General features: G+C 43.4%; 1 protein-coding gene across 5 annotated transcripts in view; it reads right to left on the reverse strand.

Moving 5' to 3' along the window:
* TNR (tenascin R) overlaps window positions 1-21,150 on the reverse strand; it is a 405,036-nt gene that overhangs the window by 11,964 nt on the left and 371,922 nt on the right. For all 5 annotated transcript variants that reach the window (XM_023640591.2, XM_070267731.1, XM_023640590.2 and 2 more), the window contains 3 exons: window positions 7,524-7,675; window positions 5,989-6,085; window positions 1,300-1,461 (listed from right to left, as the gene is read on the reverse strand). In XM_023640591.2, the coding sequence (XP_023496359.2) occupies window positions 1,300-1,461; window positions 5,989-6,085; window positions 7,524-7,675 (411 nt within the window). The remainder of the gene's footprint in view (window positions 1-1,299; window positions 1,462-5,988; window positions 6,086-7,523; window positions 7,676-21,150) is intronic.

Here is a 21,150-nt window from a genome sequence, read left to right on the forward strand (position 1 = left end):
GTAAACGGTAAAAAGCAGAGACCTGGAGCAGGTGAAGAGGAAGGTAGGACACGTGAGGAAGTGGGAGGGCCTGCTCTCCTTCTGTGGGAGAAATAAGAGCTGCTTTTCTACAGGCACAATTCTAATCCCATGGAATGGTTAGCATCAGGTTATTTTTGAAACGATTTAGTCTGACATTTTGTTTAATACACTCCATTTCCATGGCTGTTTTATGCCCAAAGTGTGATCAATTGCACCTTTTATTGGGGGTGCTTCAAGCAGGTCTGATTGCCATTGGGAATGACCTCCAATATGAACAATAACAAAGGAAAGTGTGTCTTCCCTTTAGAGTAACAATACCTGGCTGAGAAGAAATAATTGGACAGATGCAGTGTTTGGAAGGGAAACACCTTGATGATCTTCTTAATTCCAAGAGGCATAAAAATGTTACTAAAATTATACACTAGCATTTAGTCCTAAAATTGGAGTTAATGAAAGGACCAATAACTCCATATATCAAAGAGCAGAATATTTGGAAAAGCAGGTTTTATGAAATGTGCTACAATAGAACTCAGGAAACAGACTGACAAAGCCTAAGAAGCAGGCTTGATATTATGTGCCAATAAAACCATTAGTGCAACAGAGCTTAGAGGGAGAGTTGTTCTATTTAGTAGAAATGTCATAAGAATCTATACAGAAAACGTGACTGTGTGTGTGTCTCTTGTGGAGGAATGAAAAGAAGTGTGGCCACTGAGGAACATTTAACTGCTGTTGTCTGGCCCTTGATGGGAGTGTCATGATGACTGCTGATGGTGAGGTGGGGTCGTCTCAGAATACGAGGGATCTGTTTTGTCCTCATTAGTTCAAAGATGGTTTTCTGAGATGTCATTGCAGGGGAGATTTCTACCCAGACAATGGATGATTGTGCTCTCATTGGATAAGAGCCCATATTGATTAATCTAGACAAGAAAAATAATCCTTTGCCCTTAAATTGCGCATTTTTTTTTAACTTTAAAAGCACGTTCACTGCATTTATCGCATTTTTTTCTGACTTCTCTGAAGTACAGCAAGCATCATTATCACAGTTTTCCGGATGAGGAAACTGAAGGCCTGAGAATTTGATTTCAGGTCCCCCGAGTGGTTAGGACAGCCTTGATGAGAGCAGTGATTCCCGGCCCTCTGCCCTCCTCATTGGCTAGCAGGGAATTCATGAACTCTGTGGGTGCTGCCACTGCCTGGTGCAGCTTGCGCCTACAATGTGGGCATCCTGGTCCTGCCGCATGCCCATTGCCCCTGGGGTCTGCTCAGGGGCCAAGGTACCTGCAGTGCCATTGTAGCCTCCTATGCGGAGTTTGTACAGGCTTCTGCTGTCCTCCACGGAGAACTTGTCGTAGTAGGCGAAGGCGGCCTCCTGGCCATCCCGCATGTCCACGCGCAGCTCGTAGCGGCCCTGCGACGTGATCCTGTGTATGTTGTCCAGCCCTGTGGAGAAGAGCAGAGAATGCAGTCAGCTGGCCGTAGTGGCTTTGGAAATGGGAGGGAAAAGGCAACTGTGGCCTCATAACAGAGGTTATAGAGGGGAGGTGGGGTATCCAGATTGCTTTTGCCCTCAGCCCTTCCCAGGTTGTTAGCAAACAGACCCTACGGGGCTGGCCCCGTGGCCAAGTGGTTAAGTTCACATGCTCCACTTCGGTGGCCCAGGGTTCACTGGTTCAGATCCCGGGCATGGACCTACTCTCTGCTCATCAAGCCATGCTGTGGTGGGATACCACATTGAAGAACTAGAATGACCTACAACTAGGATATAGAACTATGTACTGGAGCTTTGGGGAGGAAAAAAAAAAAAGGAAGATTGGCAACAGATGTTAGATCATGGCCAATCAGTCTTACCAAAAAACACAAGTCAAAACCAAAACACCAAAAAAACCCAGACCCTGCCAGATTCTGAAATTTCTCCTGCAAAAAGGCCAGCCCAGGTCTGTTGATGAATTCCCACCACAGAGAAGGTCAGGGGTGCTAATATCTAGTCTTGACCCAGTAACTGACGAGCCCTGAGCCTCAGGATTCCTGGCCCTGTTGCCCACCATCTCCCATTCCAAACCATGGTGTGGGGTGAAAATGACAAGAGGCATCATATGGCCATGAGTCCTTTGGTGTGGGTGATAGGAAGCAAGAGGTAGAAACACTGATCAGAGGAGGTGAGGGTGGGCCCTAGGGGTCCAGGATACCTGGACAGCCTACCGTCTCCTGGTAGCCTGTGAAGGGGGTTCTCACTTTCATTACACTGCCTCTCCTCTGCCTCCGGCCCTCCTGAGGCTCCCGTTACCAGATTGGGGAAAACTCTCGCCTGCCTCCTGACTCCACTTCCTTTCTCTCTGATCTACCTGCTACAGCTAGCACTGCTGCCTCTTCACTGGTCTTTCCAGGCAGTTACCCTCACTCACGTGCTCTCTTTGGCCTCTCAGCTTCCCAGGCCTTGGTCCAATAGATTCTTGTATGTGCAAACCTCTGGGAGTCCAGAGTTCAGGTAGAGCACAGATTCTCCTTGGTGATATGTTCTCGTATGTATTTTCTTTTTTATTTTTAAGTAATTTTTTGGGGATTATAAAGGTTTATAACATTGTGTAATTTCAGGTGTACATTATTGTTTTTATCAATTCCCAAATATACTTCATTGTGCTCAGCCCTAATAGTCTAATTTTCATCCATCACCATATCATATGTATTTTCTTGGCTGCTTGCCCTGGCTGGCTGTGCTGGGCAATTTTGACCTATTTGACCAGACTTGGAGCCACTCACCCTGCATTGCTAGTCACCTCTGAGTCCTCCTGGTCTCTATCTGCCTACACAACTGGGATCCTCTTGCTTTGCTGTGGCAGCTAATGTCTACTAGAGTATGCCCTGATTTAGAATCAAAGAATTGCAGAGATGGAAGGGAATTTAGAGATGACTTAGGCTAGTCTCTGTTTTGTGGAAAAGGAGGCTGGAACCCACAGAGGTGAAATGATTGGCCGAGGGTCACCTGGATCTTTCTGCTTCCCTATCCTGTTTAAGATTTAAAGCATTACCTTGACTATAAGTCAAAGGCTGTTTGACTGCTGTTTGCTGGGTTGCTGACCCTAGACTTGTGCTTGTGTGGATGAACTGGAGCCTGCTGGTGCCCTGCCCAGATGCCCTGAATTGAATGGTGGCTGCATCCCTCAGCTGATAAAAGTGTTGGCTGCTAATAACTGACAGCTGCTTCCTTATTGGATAATTGCCCTTGACCAAACGGGAGTCACTTCCCTCTGGAAGCTACACTCTCCCTCCCCCAAGCCTTGGGGCAGACTTCCATCAATGCCTGATGTGGGGGGTACAAAAGCCCGGTCCCCTTGCCCTGGTGGGGACCAACTCTGAGTAGCAATTCATGCTCCAAAGCTTCCCTGAGGATCAGACTGCAGTTAGTCTCCCACCAAGACCCTATGTTTGTACTTTCCCCTGCTCTATCCTGCCTTCCCCATTCCTCTTCTCCTGAGAGCACTCCCCCGACAAATCACTCGAACAAGAATCCTGGTCTCAGGCTTTGCTTCAACTTAGGACATAAACCATGGGTCATAATGTCACCCCCAAGCTGAGGATTGCTGCCACAGTACACATCATCAAGCTGTGCCTCTGTTTAAGAGGCCTCACTGGCTCCCTTTTACCTATGGCCGTAAGTCAAGACTTCTCTTCTGCACTTTAGAACCATAATGTGCCCTCATTCAACCCACCTACCATCATTTTCTTCTTTCCCTGACTTGCACCCTTCCTCTGGTTGGATGTTTTCTTCACTGTCCCTTTGCACAGATCAAATGGATCCCTGCCTCCCCTCCTTTCATGTCCCCTTCCCTCTTGCATTCTTCCTACTCATCCCTCAACGCCTTCTCCATGAAGCTAAACTCTTCCTTGAATATCCATGGCTGTCTTGTTGGTAGCTCATAGGTCAGTACAGAGTTTCCCAGGGCGAGATGGCATTTCTGATGAAATGAGAAATATTTTGGGAATAGGATTAAATAATTTTGGACATATAGGGAAAAAGGTATTTCCAAATTCTATCTCTTTCTTAATAGATTAAGGAGAACACTTACCCCTGATCCTAATCTTAACTCTCAGTCTCAATTTGGTTCTAGTACTTTGTGGTTTAACACCCAAAACTTTCTAATCTCCATTTTTAACACCACCACCAGCAGCAGCAACAACAACAGACTTGGAGCCTCCGTACTGATCTATCATTTGATAATTTTAATATTGATTTGTTTTCATTGCATTTATTTTTGAGGTTCCCTTTATTTACGGTACACGATAGTTCTCAATTTTCATAAAACAATAGATTTGATTAAATAAAACAAGTGATATATAGAAAATTTAAGTGCATGATGGTTCAGATATTTCACAGATATGACAAAAGTTGTGAGAATGTCACACAGTGGCTGAGGTTTGGGAAACGTGAGCACTGTCTGCTGTGGGGGCATTAATTCACGTGCGCTACACTTGTCTCCCAAGCTGTCTGCAAACTCTTAGAAGGCAAGGATATTTTCCTATTCACTTGACATCTCTCTGTATGTTTGTGTATGATTTTTTACCTTATTTTTTAATATTTACATCAGCAAACACAGACCTGGGCATCTAATAGGTTCTTAGTAAAGTCTTATCATTGGTCGACTGATTGATATAAATATCTTAGGGACCTACTATCTCCAGTCACCATAATAGGCAATGGGGTTAAAAGATGAATATGATGTGGTCCTAGCTCTGAAGCAAGTTTACACAGTACAGTCAAGAGAGACAGAAAGGAAAATGGACACTGTGATTGGGGCCACAAAGAGAGAGTAGCCGATTCTCCCACAGGCAAAGGGTGATAAAAATGGGTAGGATATGTTCTATGGAGGAAGAGATGTGTATTTGGGTCTCTGAATATGCACAGAACAGCAAGGTGCATAGGGGAGGGAATTGTCAGCTGGCACAGTGGTCCTCGCAGAGGCGACATTAGTAGTTCTAAGTGTTTGGAGTTGGTGTTGGGTTGGGTTGAGGTAGTTAGCGGTGGGAGCAGGCTCCGGAGGTATATTACAGCGGGCCTTGGACCTTAGCTAAGGTGTTTGGCCTTCACCTGGTGGTGACAAGGAGTCATTGAAAAGTTTTACAAGTGGGGTTAGCCGTCACTCAGATTTTGGGTATGAGGAAGATGATTCTAGTGGCCATGTGGACAATGGGTGGTTCTGGCGGTAGGGAGGCTAGTTAGGGGGTTGTTATAGGAGCATCCAGGAGAAAAACGATGAGGCCTGGATGAGTTAGTGACAGGGGAGACAGAGAGGAGACCACAAACATAAAACACAATTATTTGCCTTGCCTCCACCTCCCTTTATAATCACTATGAAAACCTCACCCAGAGGGAGATGCAGGTAAGAATGAATCTCTTGCTTTCTGGGATTGGCTCCACAGCTGTCTGCCTAGGGTGGGTGTGTTTACCTTCTCACACCAATTTGGTTCTCAATCGACACCTCCTGCTTGTGTGAGACCTCAAGGAAATTGCCAGTCACCTCTAATGCCATTTTCATTTTTTCCCTTCCCTTCTCAAGTCAGGTAATAACACTCCTCCAAGGAACTAGAGCAGCGTGACTGCCTCATTTCTCTCCTGACCTGCAGGCTGGCTGGCTGGGCCTGGCTTCTGAGAGCTGACCAGCCGGCCTGTTGCTCCCTGCGTCCCCTCCCCCGCCAGGCAGCTCACTCCCTTTGTAGTTGCCTACTGTCAAGATCCATCAGCATAAGAGACTATTAATGAGGATGGGAAGAGACAGAGCAAAGAGGAAAACACCACAATAAGATAAAAACAGATCAATAGTGGAGCCAAATGGAGCAAGAGGTACTGAAAGCAATTCACGAGCTGTCAACTTCTCAGCAGGGTTTCGGATAATCCCAGAGGGACACAGAGAGGAGGGAGGTGGACAAAAAGCCAGAGCTGCTCTCCAAGGGAAAGCAAAAAGGAGGCATTACCCAGCCAAAACTCATCCTCCAGGTTCCCGAAGCCAACACGGTACTCAGCCCATTTCCGGAAAAAATCAGTTTGGCCATTCTGCCGCCTCTGGAATACCTGTGAAGAGAAGGAGTAAGCCACAAAGAGATGCTAAGGAAAATAAACTCTAATGAGTAAAGTTGCTATAACTGAGTGTGATATCTGCAACGGCAATGATGCTCCCATAAGGAACAGGGCATACAGAGCTGGGGATTTTCACAGCAGCTTTTGCAGGAGATGCTCAGAGCCCTTCTCTTGAAGGGCAGAGGCCCCCGATCAATAGGCCAGGGTGTGATGTTGACACTAATTTGCATCCCTGCAATGTAGAAAGGATTCAGGGTACACATCAAACCCCCAAGCAGTCAAGGGAAATAGGCTTGGCTCACAAATTAATCTTTTTGCACCACGGAATGCACGAGAAAGCAGAAGAATGGGACCAGCCTCAAATCAGCTCGTAACTGTCGTCATCCTATCGCAGGCAAAGGAACTGCATGTCATTCACTTTCCAAGCTAAGTGCTAATTTCATTTAACCTCCAATACATCAGCCTCGGCTTCAATTTCTAATTATGTTTTAAGAAGGAGGCACAAATATGTCAGAAACATAAAAGAAAATGCCTCCCAAGAGTAGCTGTTATGAGCACAGCTACTATTTAACTCCATTCAAAAACTATCCCTTTTGCATTGTGAAGAATCCGGCGCTGTGTATTAGCAGCGCTGGAAGGGGGATCCACAGGAGGGCAGGTGGAGGGGCTGGCTTTCCACCCCCACCGACTCAGTTAACACTGAGCTGCTCTGGGGCCAGGCTGCCGGAACTCTCCCACCCGCACAGGGGCCAGCACTGATAGGTGGGACCATTGGTGAGGTTGCCCTTTCTCTTCTCTGTGTACTGCCCTATCAGACATGGGAGGGGGGTGGGGACAGGAAATGGTGTCTCTCTTTTCCCAACCACTAGTGTTCCCTGAAGGCTGTGACAGCTCTGGGGAAGAGCCAGGGAGGGGAGGGAAGGATGGGACCAGGGTGGCCTTTGTAACTAAAGGTGGCTATCCATGTTCTGGCCCTCATCTGCTCCTCCATATGCAATCTTCCAGTAGAAAGATCCTAATCACCTCCCCACAGAGGCTCACCTCCTCCTGCAGAGGAGTTGCCTGCTCTCTTCCTTTATTATAGCTATGGTCTTCAGCAGGCAAGACCCCTGGGCCTATGTGAGCCCCTAGTCCCCTTCCCTGGCACCCTCCTGCATGAACTGTCCCGGCAGAAGGTGCAGTCTTTCTAGGGCCCCTTCATTGGGCCAGGCCAGTGCAGCCTCACTAAGCTTCTTCCTTCCTGGGCCTGGCCAAAGCTAGGGTTGGGCTGCTGAACAAGAGCCCTTAGGGCAATGAAAAGCCCTAAGTTGGACATATTGGGGGTGGATGAAGGGACGGCCAGAGGATGGTGAAGTCTGGGTCCATAGGTGCTGAGCCAGGTGGACTAGAACGCCAAGGATGTTTGCATGCATGGGCAGCTGCATGTACTTACAATCCAGCCACCCCCGTCCGTGGTCATGTCACAGTAAACCTGTAACTTCTGGCTTAGCTCTCCATTGAGGAAGATGGTGTAAACCCCACTCAGAGTGTCTCCATTCATCAAATGCTGGGCACAGTCTTGAGGATGCGGGAATATCCGGCCCCCTGCACACAAAAAGAGGCAATTTCCAGAAAGAATCCACTTTCCCACTATGCGTCAGAGCCCGTTGGATCAGAGAAGGTTTTAGAGAGCCTTGTGATGCTTCATCAAGAGCTGTAAGAAATCCTCACTGGATCTCAAACAGTGTGTGGGAAGCCTGCATCATCCCGCATCCCCCCTCTTCAACTGAGGCTGGGTTTATCATGCAATATACAGTCTCATGGGATCTGAGGACCAAAGAACTAGGTTCACAGTCTGGCTCCTCCACTTACCTATTTGTCCGGCTTCGGGCAAGTGGCCTGAATTCCCTGGGCATCAGTTTTCTCATCAATAAGATGGAGATAATAAACACACTCCCCCACCCCCAACGGTAAAGGCGCGTGATTGCAGTTACTGAGTGGTTACTCAGGCCACCATTACAGACACGTGGGCCACAATAGATCACTGTAGGGCCCACCTTTCAAGAGGACGAGAGGCCCCTCAGCCGAGCTTTCTGCCTTCTTCACAGCAGCAGTAAGGAATGCCCAAACACGCTCAGCGTTAGCAAGAAGATGGATATCTCTTCCTCATGCAAAACAATCGGACTGGACTAAACAATCAAATGGCCATGTTTCACAGTTCAGTTTAAGTTTGAGAGGGCAGGGGAAATAAATTGCTCCTCATCTTTCAGAGAGAACAGCCCAATTTGTAGAACAATATCTAATTAGCTGAAAGAGAAGCTTAAATCACGTGTCTTGAAGAGCTTAGCTTCAGGGCAAATTTTAATGCTTAGCAGGCAAGCCAAGAAGCAAAGATCTTGTGGGAGGAGCTTTTCTGGACTGCAGGAGCTCACAGAGCAAGTAAATGGCAGAGCTTGCCACGTGAGGGAAAGCAGTTTAGGTGCTCTGTAAATACCACAATCTTCTGGGTCAATGAAGAGTGTGGTGTGGTTGATGTGGTTCTGCCCCCTGCAGCCAACCGTAGCAGAATCAGGAAGAGAGGCCTGGGAGGGACCTCACGGGTCAGTCCCTACAGTCTCCCCTAGTGGCAGAATCAGCGCACTGCCGGTGTGACGGAGGGCCATTTGGAGAGTCAGTCAGTGGGTCAGAGCAGGTGACAGCATAATGCTACACAAAGAAGGTGACATAAAAATCCTGCTGAATGTCCAGGTCATCTAAGACCCCTGTCACAGATCATCAGTGAAGTAGCCTGTGTCAGGAACAGGTTGTTGGGGCTCAGTAGACTTTACGCAAGGGCCCTCCGGAGATCTGTTAACACCTCCTAGCATGAAGACAGTGCAGCCTGCTGCCACACTATGGTCAAGGGCGTTCCCATTTAAGGTAGTTTAGAACAAAGGCATCGCCTCCTTCAGGCATGGTTACACCAGGGAATAGCAATATATTTCTGTGGAACTTGCATTCTATAAAGTGTGCCTTTATTTCCATTCAGTTCTTGCAAGAGACTTGAGAGGAAGGCAGATTGTTACAGATCAAAGACTTATTTTGCAGAGAAGGAAACTGCACTCAGAAAAATCACATGACTTCCTCCGGTCACTTGAGCTCAATTTTCAGACCCAAGTCAAGCGCTTCTTGCACTCTGCTAAGACAGGGAACATAACATATGACACAGTTCACTGGGTCTCCATCTCTCCACAGCAAAGGATTAATGTCTGTATCTATCTTATAAGCATATAAAACCTCAAAGGTTAAAGTTAGCTCAAAAAGTTCTAAATAAGTATCTTTACCCCCCAAAACTGATTTCCTTAATAGCTGCGGAAAAGCTCTTAACTTTCATCTCCAGCATGTCCTGGAGCTCGTTAGGGTCCCTCATCCCACCTGTCGACAGCCTAGAGGTCACGATTCCGTTTCAGGGGACAGGTGTGAGCGAGCTCCTTCCCTTCTCCCTGTTGCTTTGGGAGCTCTGCGATTATTTGGTTATTACCTGGCTTCCAGGTCATTCTCCACCTGGTCTCCGGAGCAACCAGCCTGTCTGCCTTCCTTTCTCGCCTCGTCTCTCACTGCCTGAGTTTCTCATTTCAGAAGATCTGCACAAAATGTTCCTGGTCCTCAGCTCACTCCTACCTTATGCACGAAGAGCCCTTTCTCCTCAATCAACTCAGCCCCAAATTTCCTCCCTCTACCCAACGTGTCCCCAGCGGAATATCTTGCCCCAAACCTCAAAACGACAACCTCAGACAAATACACATACAAAAGCAAACCAAACTTCAGAATAGGTAAATAAATGATGTTATACAGGCTTCTTCACATTGATAATCTAGATTATTTAACGTTTAATTATAGGTACTTTTAAAAGACTCAACGTATGAGTTGCTTTAAAGGTAGACCTACCCAAGACAAAAATCTGAGATGACCCGCCCTGGAGATGAGAAGTTTTTTAAATATCTGAAGGACTGTTATGTAAAAGAGGGATTCATTTGTTAAAGTCAGAAAATGGGAATAAGATCAGTTTAAGAAAAAAGTGTGACCAAAGGGGTGTCAAAAATTTGGACGGGATTAAGGTCCCAGACTGCACCCTGGGAGAGGAGGGCCATGCTTCCTTCCTTCCGGCCCTGGGGTGCGCTGGTTGGTGCGCGCCCACCAAAAGCGTGCGGGGCCGCTGTGTAGCTGCTGTGTGTGCTTGCCTTACTGTTAACAATTGCAAGGCCACCTGGTTGTGTATAGATTTGATTTACTGTAATTTAGTCTGTGGCATTAATGGGAAGACAATCAACAAGGTTTTGGCTGGTGCAGAATACCAGGGGCAGCCATCTGGGATTTTCACATCCTGGGCGTTGGGAGAAGACATGACATTTACGGTGAAACCACGCCTCTCCACCCGCCTCCAGCCCTCAGTGCTGCCAAAGTTTTGCCTCGCACCTCCAGTCCTCGATCAAACTATTATTCCTTCTCACCAGATGAGAGGCTCACTAATTGTTCCCAGATGGGAAACTTTATTAAAATTCTGATTCCTGGGTTCTGCAGTAGACCTGCTGAATCAGAATGTCAGAGGGCGGGTGTTGGGGAATCATGTTTTCCCAAAGCTCCTCGGATGAGTCTGAAGAGCAGCTGGATTTGAACTCCACTGTTTCTCTGGTACATTTTCCTCTTCTCAGAGAGGCCAAGAGGGGGAATTAGTAAGTTAGACAGTGCCCCCAAGGGGCCCAGTAGTCTGCTTTCTCTGCTAGGTGCATATGGCTGAGTGGATAAGTAGACTGAGTGTCTCGGTCCCATTCTCTCTCTCTCTCTTTCTCCTCTTTCCTCCTTTCTTTCCCTTTCTCCCTTTCCTTCTCTCTCCCTGTCCTTCCCTCTCTCTTTCTCAGTAGGTATGTTTTGAGTGGGCTGGTCCCCAAATTTAGACTGGGTGAGAGCGGGTAAGAGACTCTATTTATCCTTGAGTTTAAGCCTGTGTTCCAGTTTTTACCGTGAAGTTCTGCCTTGGGGTTGTTGGGTTTGGGCTTAGTTATTAATGGAGAACACCCTGACTCCTGTTCTACTGTGCGCACTGCATGTCTTCAGACATTTTTAGGGGATGGTCAGGGCAGATTTCAGGCATCCCTGGCTCTCTGGATGTCATACTCTCTCATATCATCAGAAACTCACCTTTAACCTTAACATAGATCATCCCACTAATTTTTCCCAAGGCAGAAATATTAGGCCCAAGAGCAAAACTGAGAGGCTTTCTTTCTTTTTCTAGTACAGGCTGTGGTGATCACCAAGTTAAGGGGAAAGCAATGCCAAGTGATTGGTGCCCTCAAATGTCTCACAGTTAAGTGTTTCTAGAGGTAATTGTGAGATCAACAGGACTGGGGCACTCACCAGAAGAATTGCTCAGAAATTGGTTTGTTTTGGGCATCCGGAGGCTGGGTGCTGAGTAGAGTGAAGTGCGCTACGTGACCAACAGCAAAAACAGATAGTCCCCAGCTGGCTGGGAGTGAAGGAAGAGACTTTCTCTGTCCCTATCCTGACCCTGACTTGTTTTGTATTCTTGGATGCAGTCTTTAAAATGGTCAGAGTCAGTGGCTTTGGCGAGTGTCTGCCCACTTCCCACTTAGCATCAGGACTGAAGCCGTGATGTCGGTGTCTGTTTCTGAGAACAGCCTTGGCAGGCCTCTCTGCAAATGCAGAGTGAAGTGTGCTGCTCCATAGAAGCCCAGGTGAGACCACCTCTGGCCACCAGCACTTGGATTTTTCCCCCAGAAGTGAGTTTGTGGTTGGCAGGTTTGTGGGGCACAGTCTGAGGCTGTGGACAGGGCAAAGGTATCAGTTCAGCCCACATGGGCTGTCCAACCTAACACCTTAGGCTCCTTCACAGCATCTTCCAGTTCATTTGCCTGTTTGTTATTTTGTGTATTCATTCAACAAGCATATCTGTTGGATTCTAATTACTGGGCTAAGAGATGGGAATATAAAGAAGAGAAAGACACAGTCTCCTCTTTCAGGTTGCTCATACTCTGGTAGGAGTAACAGACAAATACACTCCTAAGTTCGAATGCTCTGGAAAAGAGATAAACAGAGAGAGCTATCAAGACATGGAAGTGCACATGCAATGAAGCCTGGGGCTGGGAGGGTGGGGTGGGCAGTGGAGCTGGGATTAGCAAGTGTGAATCAGAAAGTGCTTCTTCTTTAGGAATGATGTAGAAGTTAGCCAAAAAATTGGTGGAAGAAGGGTGTTCCAGGCCTGTGGAAAAGCATGGCCCATTTGGGAAACTGCAGTTTTAGGCAGGAGACAAGAGCAAGAAGTGGGTTGGATGGATGAGGGAGAGCCTTGGGGAGGTAAGAGCAACTGGATCACAGCATTTAAGAAGTTGGACCTTCTCTTGAAAGAAACAGGATGGAGAGTCCATTGATGGACTTTAAGCTCAAGTTTATAGAAAGATCATTCTCACTGTGGTGTGGAGAATAAACTAGGCAGAGGTAAGGCTGGAGGTAAGACCTCATGCAGGAGGTATAGGGGGAATCCAGGAAGGGAAGTGACAACAGCCTTTATGGAGGTAATGGGAATGGAGAAGCTGTGGAGAAATAGACAGCATAGATGTCTTCATGTTGAGCAGGTTGCTGAGGAAGGTCTTTAAGCTCTGCAGACGGCCTGCCTTCCACTCACCAAGGGCAAATGCAACAGGCTTCCAAATCTTCCCTTTGAAGATCAGCTAAAGGCACCCAAATAGCAGGGAAATGTTCTGACAAAATTTGCCTTCCTATTCCTCGGACTCACTTATATCAGGAGACTCAATTCCATGGCAGATTAGTTGGTCACAGACTGGCAGCTGCCAGCCTGACCCTTCTCTGTGGCTCTTGATTCAATATGGCGGAGAGGGCTGGGTGATGGTAATGCCTCCTACCTGCTCTCTCTCTGCCATTCTGGCAACACTTGCATCCATTCTCCATATTTTAACCAGAATGATCTTTTTATAATGCAGATGTGATCCTGTCTCATCCTGTCTCTCACTTGCCGAAAACCCTCTACTGGCTTCTCCAATGTAATGGCTCCAATTAGAATAAAACCTAAATTAGAACAAAATCTAAAATCCTTCCCATGGCCTACAAAGCTCTGCATGCTCTGGCTCTGCCTTGTACTCCCCCTTTCTCACTGGCTTTCTTTTAATCTGTTGAACAAGCCAAATTTATTCCTCCCTGGGGGTAAGTAATGACTCTTCCCTGGGCCGGAAATGCCCTCTTTGTGTGATTCAGTCTCATCATTCAAGTCCAGGCTCAAATGTCTCAGCCTTTTCTGACTGCTCTAGTTGAAGTCAGGGTTAGGATGGGGGTAGGAAGTAGCAGGTGACAATCAGGAAAGTCTTCCTGTCGTAGGAGTTAGCTCTTCACACCTGTTTCTATTCCATTACTCTGTTTATTTTTTTTTTTTATAGTGTTACCACTACTTGAAATGACCTTACTTCCTTCTTTCGCCTATTTCTCACTGCCTCATCTCCTTGAATGTAAGTTTCAGGGGGGTGGTCGTCTGGCTTATCTTGTTCATCCCTCTATCCTCAGCACATAGAAGAGTGTCTGACCTACAGTAGATGCTCAACTCATATTTTTAAATGATGCCATGTGAGCACTATATCCCCCAATGATTATCCAAAGGGGAATTAAAGTTAGATCTTCTGAAAACATTTGGGACAACATGATTAAAAATGAGACAGATCAAATTCTGCATATAGTGACATATAAGGTCCTTCTATAAAATTCACAATGTCATCTTGTAACCTATGGCAGATTGTATTACTGTTTGACAGAATTCATTGCCCTCCCTATAGAGGGATTGCACATCCCTGTCCTATTGAATAGTATGAACAATTCCATATAAATAAATTCAACAACTTAGGTGAAATGGACCAACTCCTTAAAAATCACCATTTACCAGAAGTCACTCAAGATGAAATGGATGACCTGGGTAGTACTATAACTATTAAAGAAATTGGATCTGTAGTTAAAACCCTTAGAAAAAGAATCTCCAGGTCCCGGTGGCTTCACTGGTAATTCTACAAACATTAAAAATATATATATATCACCAATATGATCCCTTATACAATTTCTTCCTGAAAATAGAAGAGGAGGGAGCATTTTCTAACTCGGTCAATAAGGTCAGCATTACCCTGATACCAAAACCAGATAAAAACAGTACAAAAAGGAGAGAGGGTAAGTTAGAAGATAGTCTTGAAGTTCTGTTCTTGCTTCTCCCCTGATCAGTCACAGAGTAATCATTACCTACCCCTTCACATGTACTTGCTTCTTCTCTAATTCGCACATTACCAGAGAGAGCAGCTGAGAACCCCAAAGGAACATGAGCTCACAGGCCAGAATATCCATTCATTAAAGAGTAAGACTACTGTGAAAGAAAGACCACAGGCAGTCTGACATCAATCATCTGAGGAAGAATTATTAGAATAGATGGACCAAGTTTAAATTAAGCATGATAATTTTTTAAATGTAATTAATTTATTTAAGGAGGTAAGGAAAGATATTAACAATATGAAAAAAGAACAGAAATCTTAAGGAATTAAGTAGAAATAGTAGGTATGAACAATATAAGAGTTGAAAGTAAGAATACAACAGATGGGATGAATGAGGGAGATAGATATGGCTGAAAATAAATAAATGAATTGGATGATCAGACTGAAGTACTCTGAAAAGACTAAAAGTAAAGATAAACAGAAAAAAAAACATGAAGAAAAAGCTAAGCTATTTGGAGGATAAAATACACATTCCAACATCTAATTAACAGAAGTCCTGGAAAGGGAAAATAAAAACAAGAGGAAATGTTTAAAGAAATAATGAAGACACATGTCTCAGAATTAAGGATAAAACACTTCAGATTTAAAGGACTAACAGAGTGTGAAACTGGAGATGAAAAAGATAAATGAACTCCAAGACATATATTGAAGTGCAGATTGTCAAAAAGAAAGAAAAACATTCTAAAAGCTTCTAGAAGGAAAGAGCAGACTGCCTACAGAAGAACCAAGATCAGATTAACATAGACTTCTTAATAGCAACACTCCATATGAGAAGACAATGGAATAAAATTTTAAAATATGAAGGAAACAAATATTTGAACCTAGCATTTTATATCTCTGATCAAATTGCAATTCAAATGTGAGGATACGGTAAAAAAAAAAAAAAAAAAAGAACAACTTCCTCAGGCATATGAGATTTCAGAATTTTTGCCTTACAAAATCCTTTACTGAAAATGTAGAGTAAGCACACAGCTAAGAAGTGACAAATGCTGAGATATGAAAAGTAAGGGTGAGTAAACACTTGAGTAATATTTATTATTTTTGTCTTAAATCAAAGGCTATAACAAAAGAAGAGAAAAAAGAAAGCCTATTCATGACAATCCAGAGCCAAAATGTAAACGTGGTTTGTCTGGGTGGAGGTGAAAGGGATGGGTAGTAAGGAGGAGTCCAAAGGGATTTGAAAGCATGCTCAGGTATTTGGATTGTTAGAGGGAAGATATTATGTTGATATGTTTAAGAAATCAAGAGAGATAAATAAAAATGAATATGGATCTTAAATTTAAAAGCTGGTTCTCTTAAAATATTTAAGAGAAATAAATCACTGGCAAGATTGATCAAGAAATGAAGAAGGAAGTTGGAAAAACCAAAATGAAAAAGGGAAAATAGCTATAGATACAGTAGAGAATAAAAAGTCTTTTAAAGATTTTTATGCTACTAAAATCTAAAACTCAGATGAAAGGAATAAATATCTAGAAAGTTATAAAGGGTCAAAACTGGTGCAAGAAGAAACCAAGAATTGGATAGATAATTAGCTAAAAAACTTCTAAGTATTAATCAGACATCTCACATTTCAAAAACAAACAAAGAAACAAAAGAAAACAAACAAACCAACCAACAACAAAATATGCCCAAGTGGTTTTAGGAATGAGTTCTGTCTTAAGTTATTCCAAAAAAGTGGAAAAAAGAGTGAAAGCTGTCCAGTTTTTTTTAATGAAGTTAGTGAAACATGGATTTCAAAACACAGTAAGTGGGGCTAGCCCCATGGCTGAGTGGTTAAATTCATGCCCTCCGCTTTAGTGGCCCAGGGTTTTGCCGGTTTGGATCCTGGGCAAAGACCTAGCACCACTCATCAAGCCATGCTGAAGTGGCGTCCCACAGAGCAGAACCAGAAGGACCTACAACTAGAATATACCACCATGTACTGGGGGGCTTTGGGGAGAAGAGGAGAAAAAAAGAGATTGGCAACAGATGTTAGCTCAGGTGCCAATCTTTAAAAAACAAAACAAAACAGAACAAACACAATAGGGAGGTATGTACAAGAAAAAGTTATTAATTTCATTTATGATTGTAGATGTGAACAGCAAACAAAATACTAGCTAATCAAATCCAATGGTGCATTAAAAATCATATCCAGGTGAGGTTTCTCCTAGCGATGTAAAAAAAATCTATCCAAAAAAATCTATGCATGTAATTCACCTCATCAGTAAGCTAAATAATAAAAATCATGTTATTAATTAAATTGATGAAGAAAAAAGACATTGATGAAATTTAACAACAAAGTTCATAACAAAAACTCTTAGAATAGAAGAAACTTCTGTAACAACACGTATTTTGAATTTCAAACCTAAGCAAATAATATTCTTGTTTATTTAAGGTTAGCTAATTATATATTTATTTTATTTTAGAAAAGGTTAAATAACTTTTTTTTAATCAAAAAGGAGTTTAAAAATGAATACTTAGCAAAAATTATGCAACGTGAAGCTTTAGTTGCATTCTCTTTAAGAATGGGAACAGGGCAATGTTACCTAATATCTCTGTTACTGTTTAATACAGTTCTGGAGGTCCTAGCTAATGTGATAAGAAAAGAAAAATAAATAAGAGGTATACGAATTAGAAATACAGAGATAAGACTATTGTTATTTGTAACTGATGTACATTTACCTAAAATATTAACATGAATAAAATAGATAATTAGGATTAATAAGAGAGTTCAGCAGTGTTGCTAGATATGGGATCAATATACAAAAACTCATAGCATTTTTCCATATCAGCAATAACCAACTAGAAAATATTTTTAAAATTAAGTAAAAGTCACCAAGCAATAAAAAATTACAAAGTGTTCAGAAAATAGCCAAGAACATAAAGAATGGTATATAGAAAAACAAAATCCTATTCAAGAATGTAAAGATGATTTGAATAAGTGAAGATACATCATATACTTGTAGAAGAGATGACTTAATATTATAAAGATGTCAGTTCTCCCCAAATTAATTTACAAATTCATTGCAATTCCAATCTAAATTCAAGTTGAAGTTTCTTTCAGGGAAGTCGATAAACTTATTCTGAGACGCCTATGAAAAAATAAAGGCCACCAAATAGCTAAGTCAACTTTGAAAAAGAAAAGTGAGGAAACTTGTTCTACGAGCTATTAAGATATTAAGTCTTAGATATAAAAACTCAATGTACTGTTGGCAAAAGAACAGACAAATAGACTGTGGACTCGAATAGGGAGTTCAGAGTTCAAAGAGAGATCGACCTACATATGGGAACTTAATATACAATAAAGCACCACCAATCAGTGGAGAATAGATGGATTATTTAGAAAATGATAATGAGGAAATTGGCTCACTATAGAAAGGAAAATAAAACTGTATCCTTACCTAATACCACATAAAAAATAGATTAAGTATAAAAACGTATATCTAGAAAGTTAATAGAAGAACATATAGAAGAATACTTTTGCATCCTGCAGGCAGGGAAAGACTTCTGAAGAAAGACTTCAAAAGCCCAAATAATAAGAGCTAATACTTATCTAGCACAGGAACCCTGGTAGAAAGATGGACAAACTATATGAACAGGCAATTTACAGAAAAAGGAAATTTGAAAGTCTAGCAAGCTTATGAAGAGATGTTTAAACTCAGACTTGTTATTATTTAGAGAAATTCAACTAGAACAATGAAATATCAATTATGCCTATTAGACTGTCAAGAATTACAAAGCTGAATCACATCAAGCCATTAGGAACGATGCATGTCATTAGGAAATAGGAGACTTATTGCACTGTTGGAGGGAGTCTAGACTAGTACAGCCATTTAGGAGAACAAAACTATGTAAATACATCCCCTATGACCCAGTAATTCGTCTTCTGGGTGTATATCCCAAATGCATTGCTCCACTGATTCATAAGTGGACACATACAAGGTATTTACTGCAGCACCATTTATAGTGGTGGGAGGATGGAGACAATTTGATGTCTCTCTTTGGGAGAATGGAGAGGTAAAATGTGATGAGTGCATACCATGCAGTATTTTGCAACAGTTGGAAGCAAAAGACTGTACACAAGCATAACAACATGGATGGATCTTAAAAACAGTGCTGAGTAAAAAATAGGAGAACTGGGAATGAGTTATGTCATCCAATATGATTTACATACATTTAAAATATGTTATACTCAAAGCAATTTTACAAGGACACATTTTTAAAAGACACAACAAAAGGATACAAATTTAACACATCAAAATGGTTGCACAAAGAAGGTGGAAGAAAAGATGGGGGTAAAATGAAATGAATGAATAAACACAGAGCGGGACCTTGTGGAGACTGACATTAGCGATATGCGATAAACTGAGAAGTATGATGAGTTCACGCTTCTCATCTGACACCCATCCATCTGCCTGTGTTGGACATGCATGGGAATGTTTTGTTCAGATGGGATGCTGAGTGCCTACCTCCTTCCCGATAGTCAGGTCCTAAAGAAAGAAGAAGGTGAAACTCTCCTTTGAGGGGTCTGCATGTCTCAATGAAGCAAGAACTTGAGCTGTTTCTAAGTAGCGGACAAGAGAGAAGCCTCTTCAGTTCCCTATCTTGGTGAGAGGGAAGTGTGGCCCATACAAGCAGTGTGGTGTAGACAGACAGCAGTGGACAGTGATCATTGGGCTTTCTTTTCCAACTGAGAACTATGTAGATTTGCATGATCCACCATCTATTGTCCCAGAACCCAAGGTTTGCCAATCTTCATTAATATTCATAACCTCAAAACCTGAAGCTTGTATTAGACTCCTGGAGTTTTCCTAAAAAGCCTCAGAGAGCAGCTCAGCCTGGATGTGGATAGCAGGGACTGGAGCAAAGGCAATAAAGAAAACTCATTATCCATCTCTGGGTACCTCAGCAAATGATTGTCTTCACTTAACCTCAAGGTCAAGACAACCTATTTTATAGCGTTCACTGTCTCTGAGGACAAGCTTTAGCGAGTACCTTGTTTGCTTCTTACAGTATTAAAAGAGACAATGAAACCTGCCTCTCAGAAGATCATTTCACCAAGTCCCTGTTGCTCTGTGGGGAATATTTGTTTCCTCATTTATATTCATGTCTCTAAAAGACAAGCAGACCTTGGATGAAATTTCGGGTGACAGTAAATTATAAATAATGTATCCAGAGTTTTTTCTTTTCCATATTTCTTGTATTTAATTCTCCCCAGAGTCTTGTGCAAACACCAGAGACAAGAGGACAGGAAGCTATTATCATGATGGAAAGAATGAAATGGGCTTATGTTATATGGCAGTTATGCAACAAGGGAAGATATCTTGATCAAAGGAGGTTTTGAGGTTTTGTGGGGGCCAGTTCTTCTCTTTTCTCTCTCTTTCTCTCTATCTTTTATTTTTATTTTATTTTTTTAACATCCCAACTCTTCGGGATCATTAAGTAGGCATCTGCTTGAAATGAGTTTCTTTTCTTGGCCCATCCAGGATGAGATGAGGGTTTGTCGGTGGATGGTGGCCACTTTGGGGCCCAACTTTAAGCTCTTTTGTTCCATAAGACAAAGCATAAAAAATGCTTAGAACGATCAGCTGAGATCAGCCGGTCCTAAGAACAGGATACTGCTAAGTGGAAAGCTCAGGCACTGTCAATGAAGTCAGGAAGGATGCTGGTTACTAGAATGAAATTAGCCTCCAAATCCATCAGCCCTGATTTGTCATCATTTAGGATCCCTGGTGTTCTCAGACCTCTTGCTCAGCAGGAATAATTCATGGAGTTCAGACTGGAAGCGCTCCAATCTTTCAAGTAAGTGAGGACACTCTGCTATTTGTTTTTGTTTCTTTCCTTTCTTCTTTTTTTTAGGCAAAAAGGAGTCCACAAAGGGAGCCCGCTGGGTGTGCTATGTGGCTGCTGGTGTGTGTGGGAAGTTAGTGCTAGTCCCGATAGAAGGACAGGGAGAGGATGGGCTGGGATGCGCTGACAGTGAGGGTAGGCTCCACAAATGGTGCAATCAGGCACTGGTGCTGCTACTGCAACCACTCTTCCCAGAGGAAGCCTGATCTCGGATCTTGGGAGATCTATGGGGGCCAGCAGGGGAGTCCTGGGATGAGAAACACCTGGGGGCCCAGGGCGCCGGAGGCCCCTCCTCCCAGACTCCTCCTTAAGGAGTCTGGCTCATGCTGCCTATCAAGCAAACCCCAATCTTTCTCTTCTTGACAACATCCTGATCCCCAAACGTAGGATGCTGGTACTTTGTATTCTCTTCCTCTTTAATAAAGCTTGCTTTTGGCTTGGGGAGCAGGGAATGGGAGGGGGGTAGAAAAGATAGGGGAAGGGACATCGGACAGGCAATGAAGACTCATTAATATTGGCATGCAAATAACTGTAGGCTTAGTGCAATTTATTCAAGAAAATTTGCATTTTGGGTGGCAGAAGGAGCCTGAAATTAGAGGGACTTTGGGGGTCAGATTCTGCAGGCAGTGCCTCTTTCCTGTGCCATCCCTGCGAGGGATACGGCGAATCTTCTCTTCCTACAGCCTGCTTTCACCAGAAACCCCTCTTCTGTGCTCTGCAGCTGGGATTAAACTATTCAGTTCAACCAACACTGATTATGTCTGCTATGTGCCAGGCTTTGTGCAAGGCACTTTCACATGCATAACCTCTGTCCACAAGCTTTTCATTCTGCAACCACTCATTGCAGTGGGTTCTGATAAGTCTCCAAGACAAAGCTGACAGTGTTTGGTATGCATCAGTGACTTAAATCCAAATTTGGGTTTTCCGGTAAAACTCTGC

This window comes from Equus caballus, chromosome 5 (assembly GCF_041296265.1).
Source record: "Equus caballus isolate H_3958 breed thoroughbred chromosome 5, TB-T2T, whole genome shotgun sequence".
NCBI lineage: Eukaryota > Metazoa > Chordata > Mammalia > Perissodactyla > Equidae > Equus > Equus caballus.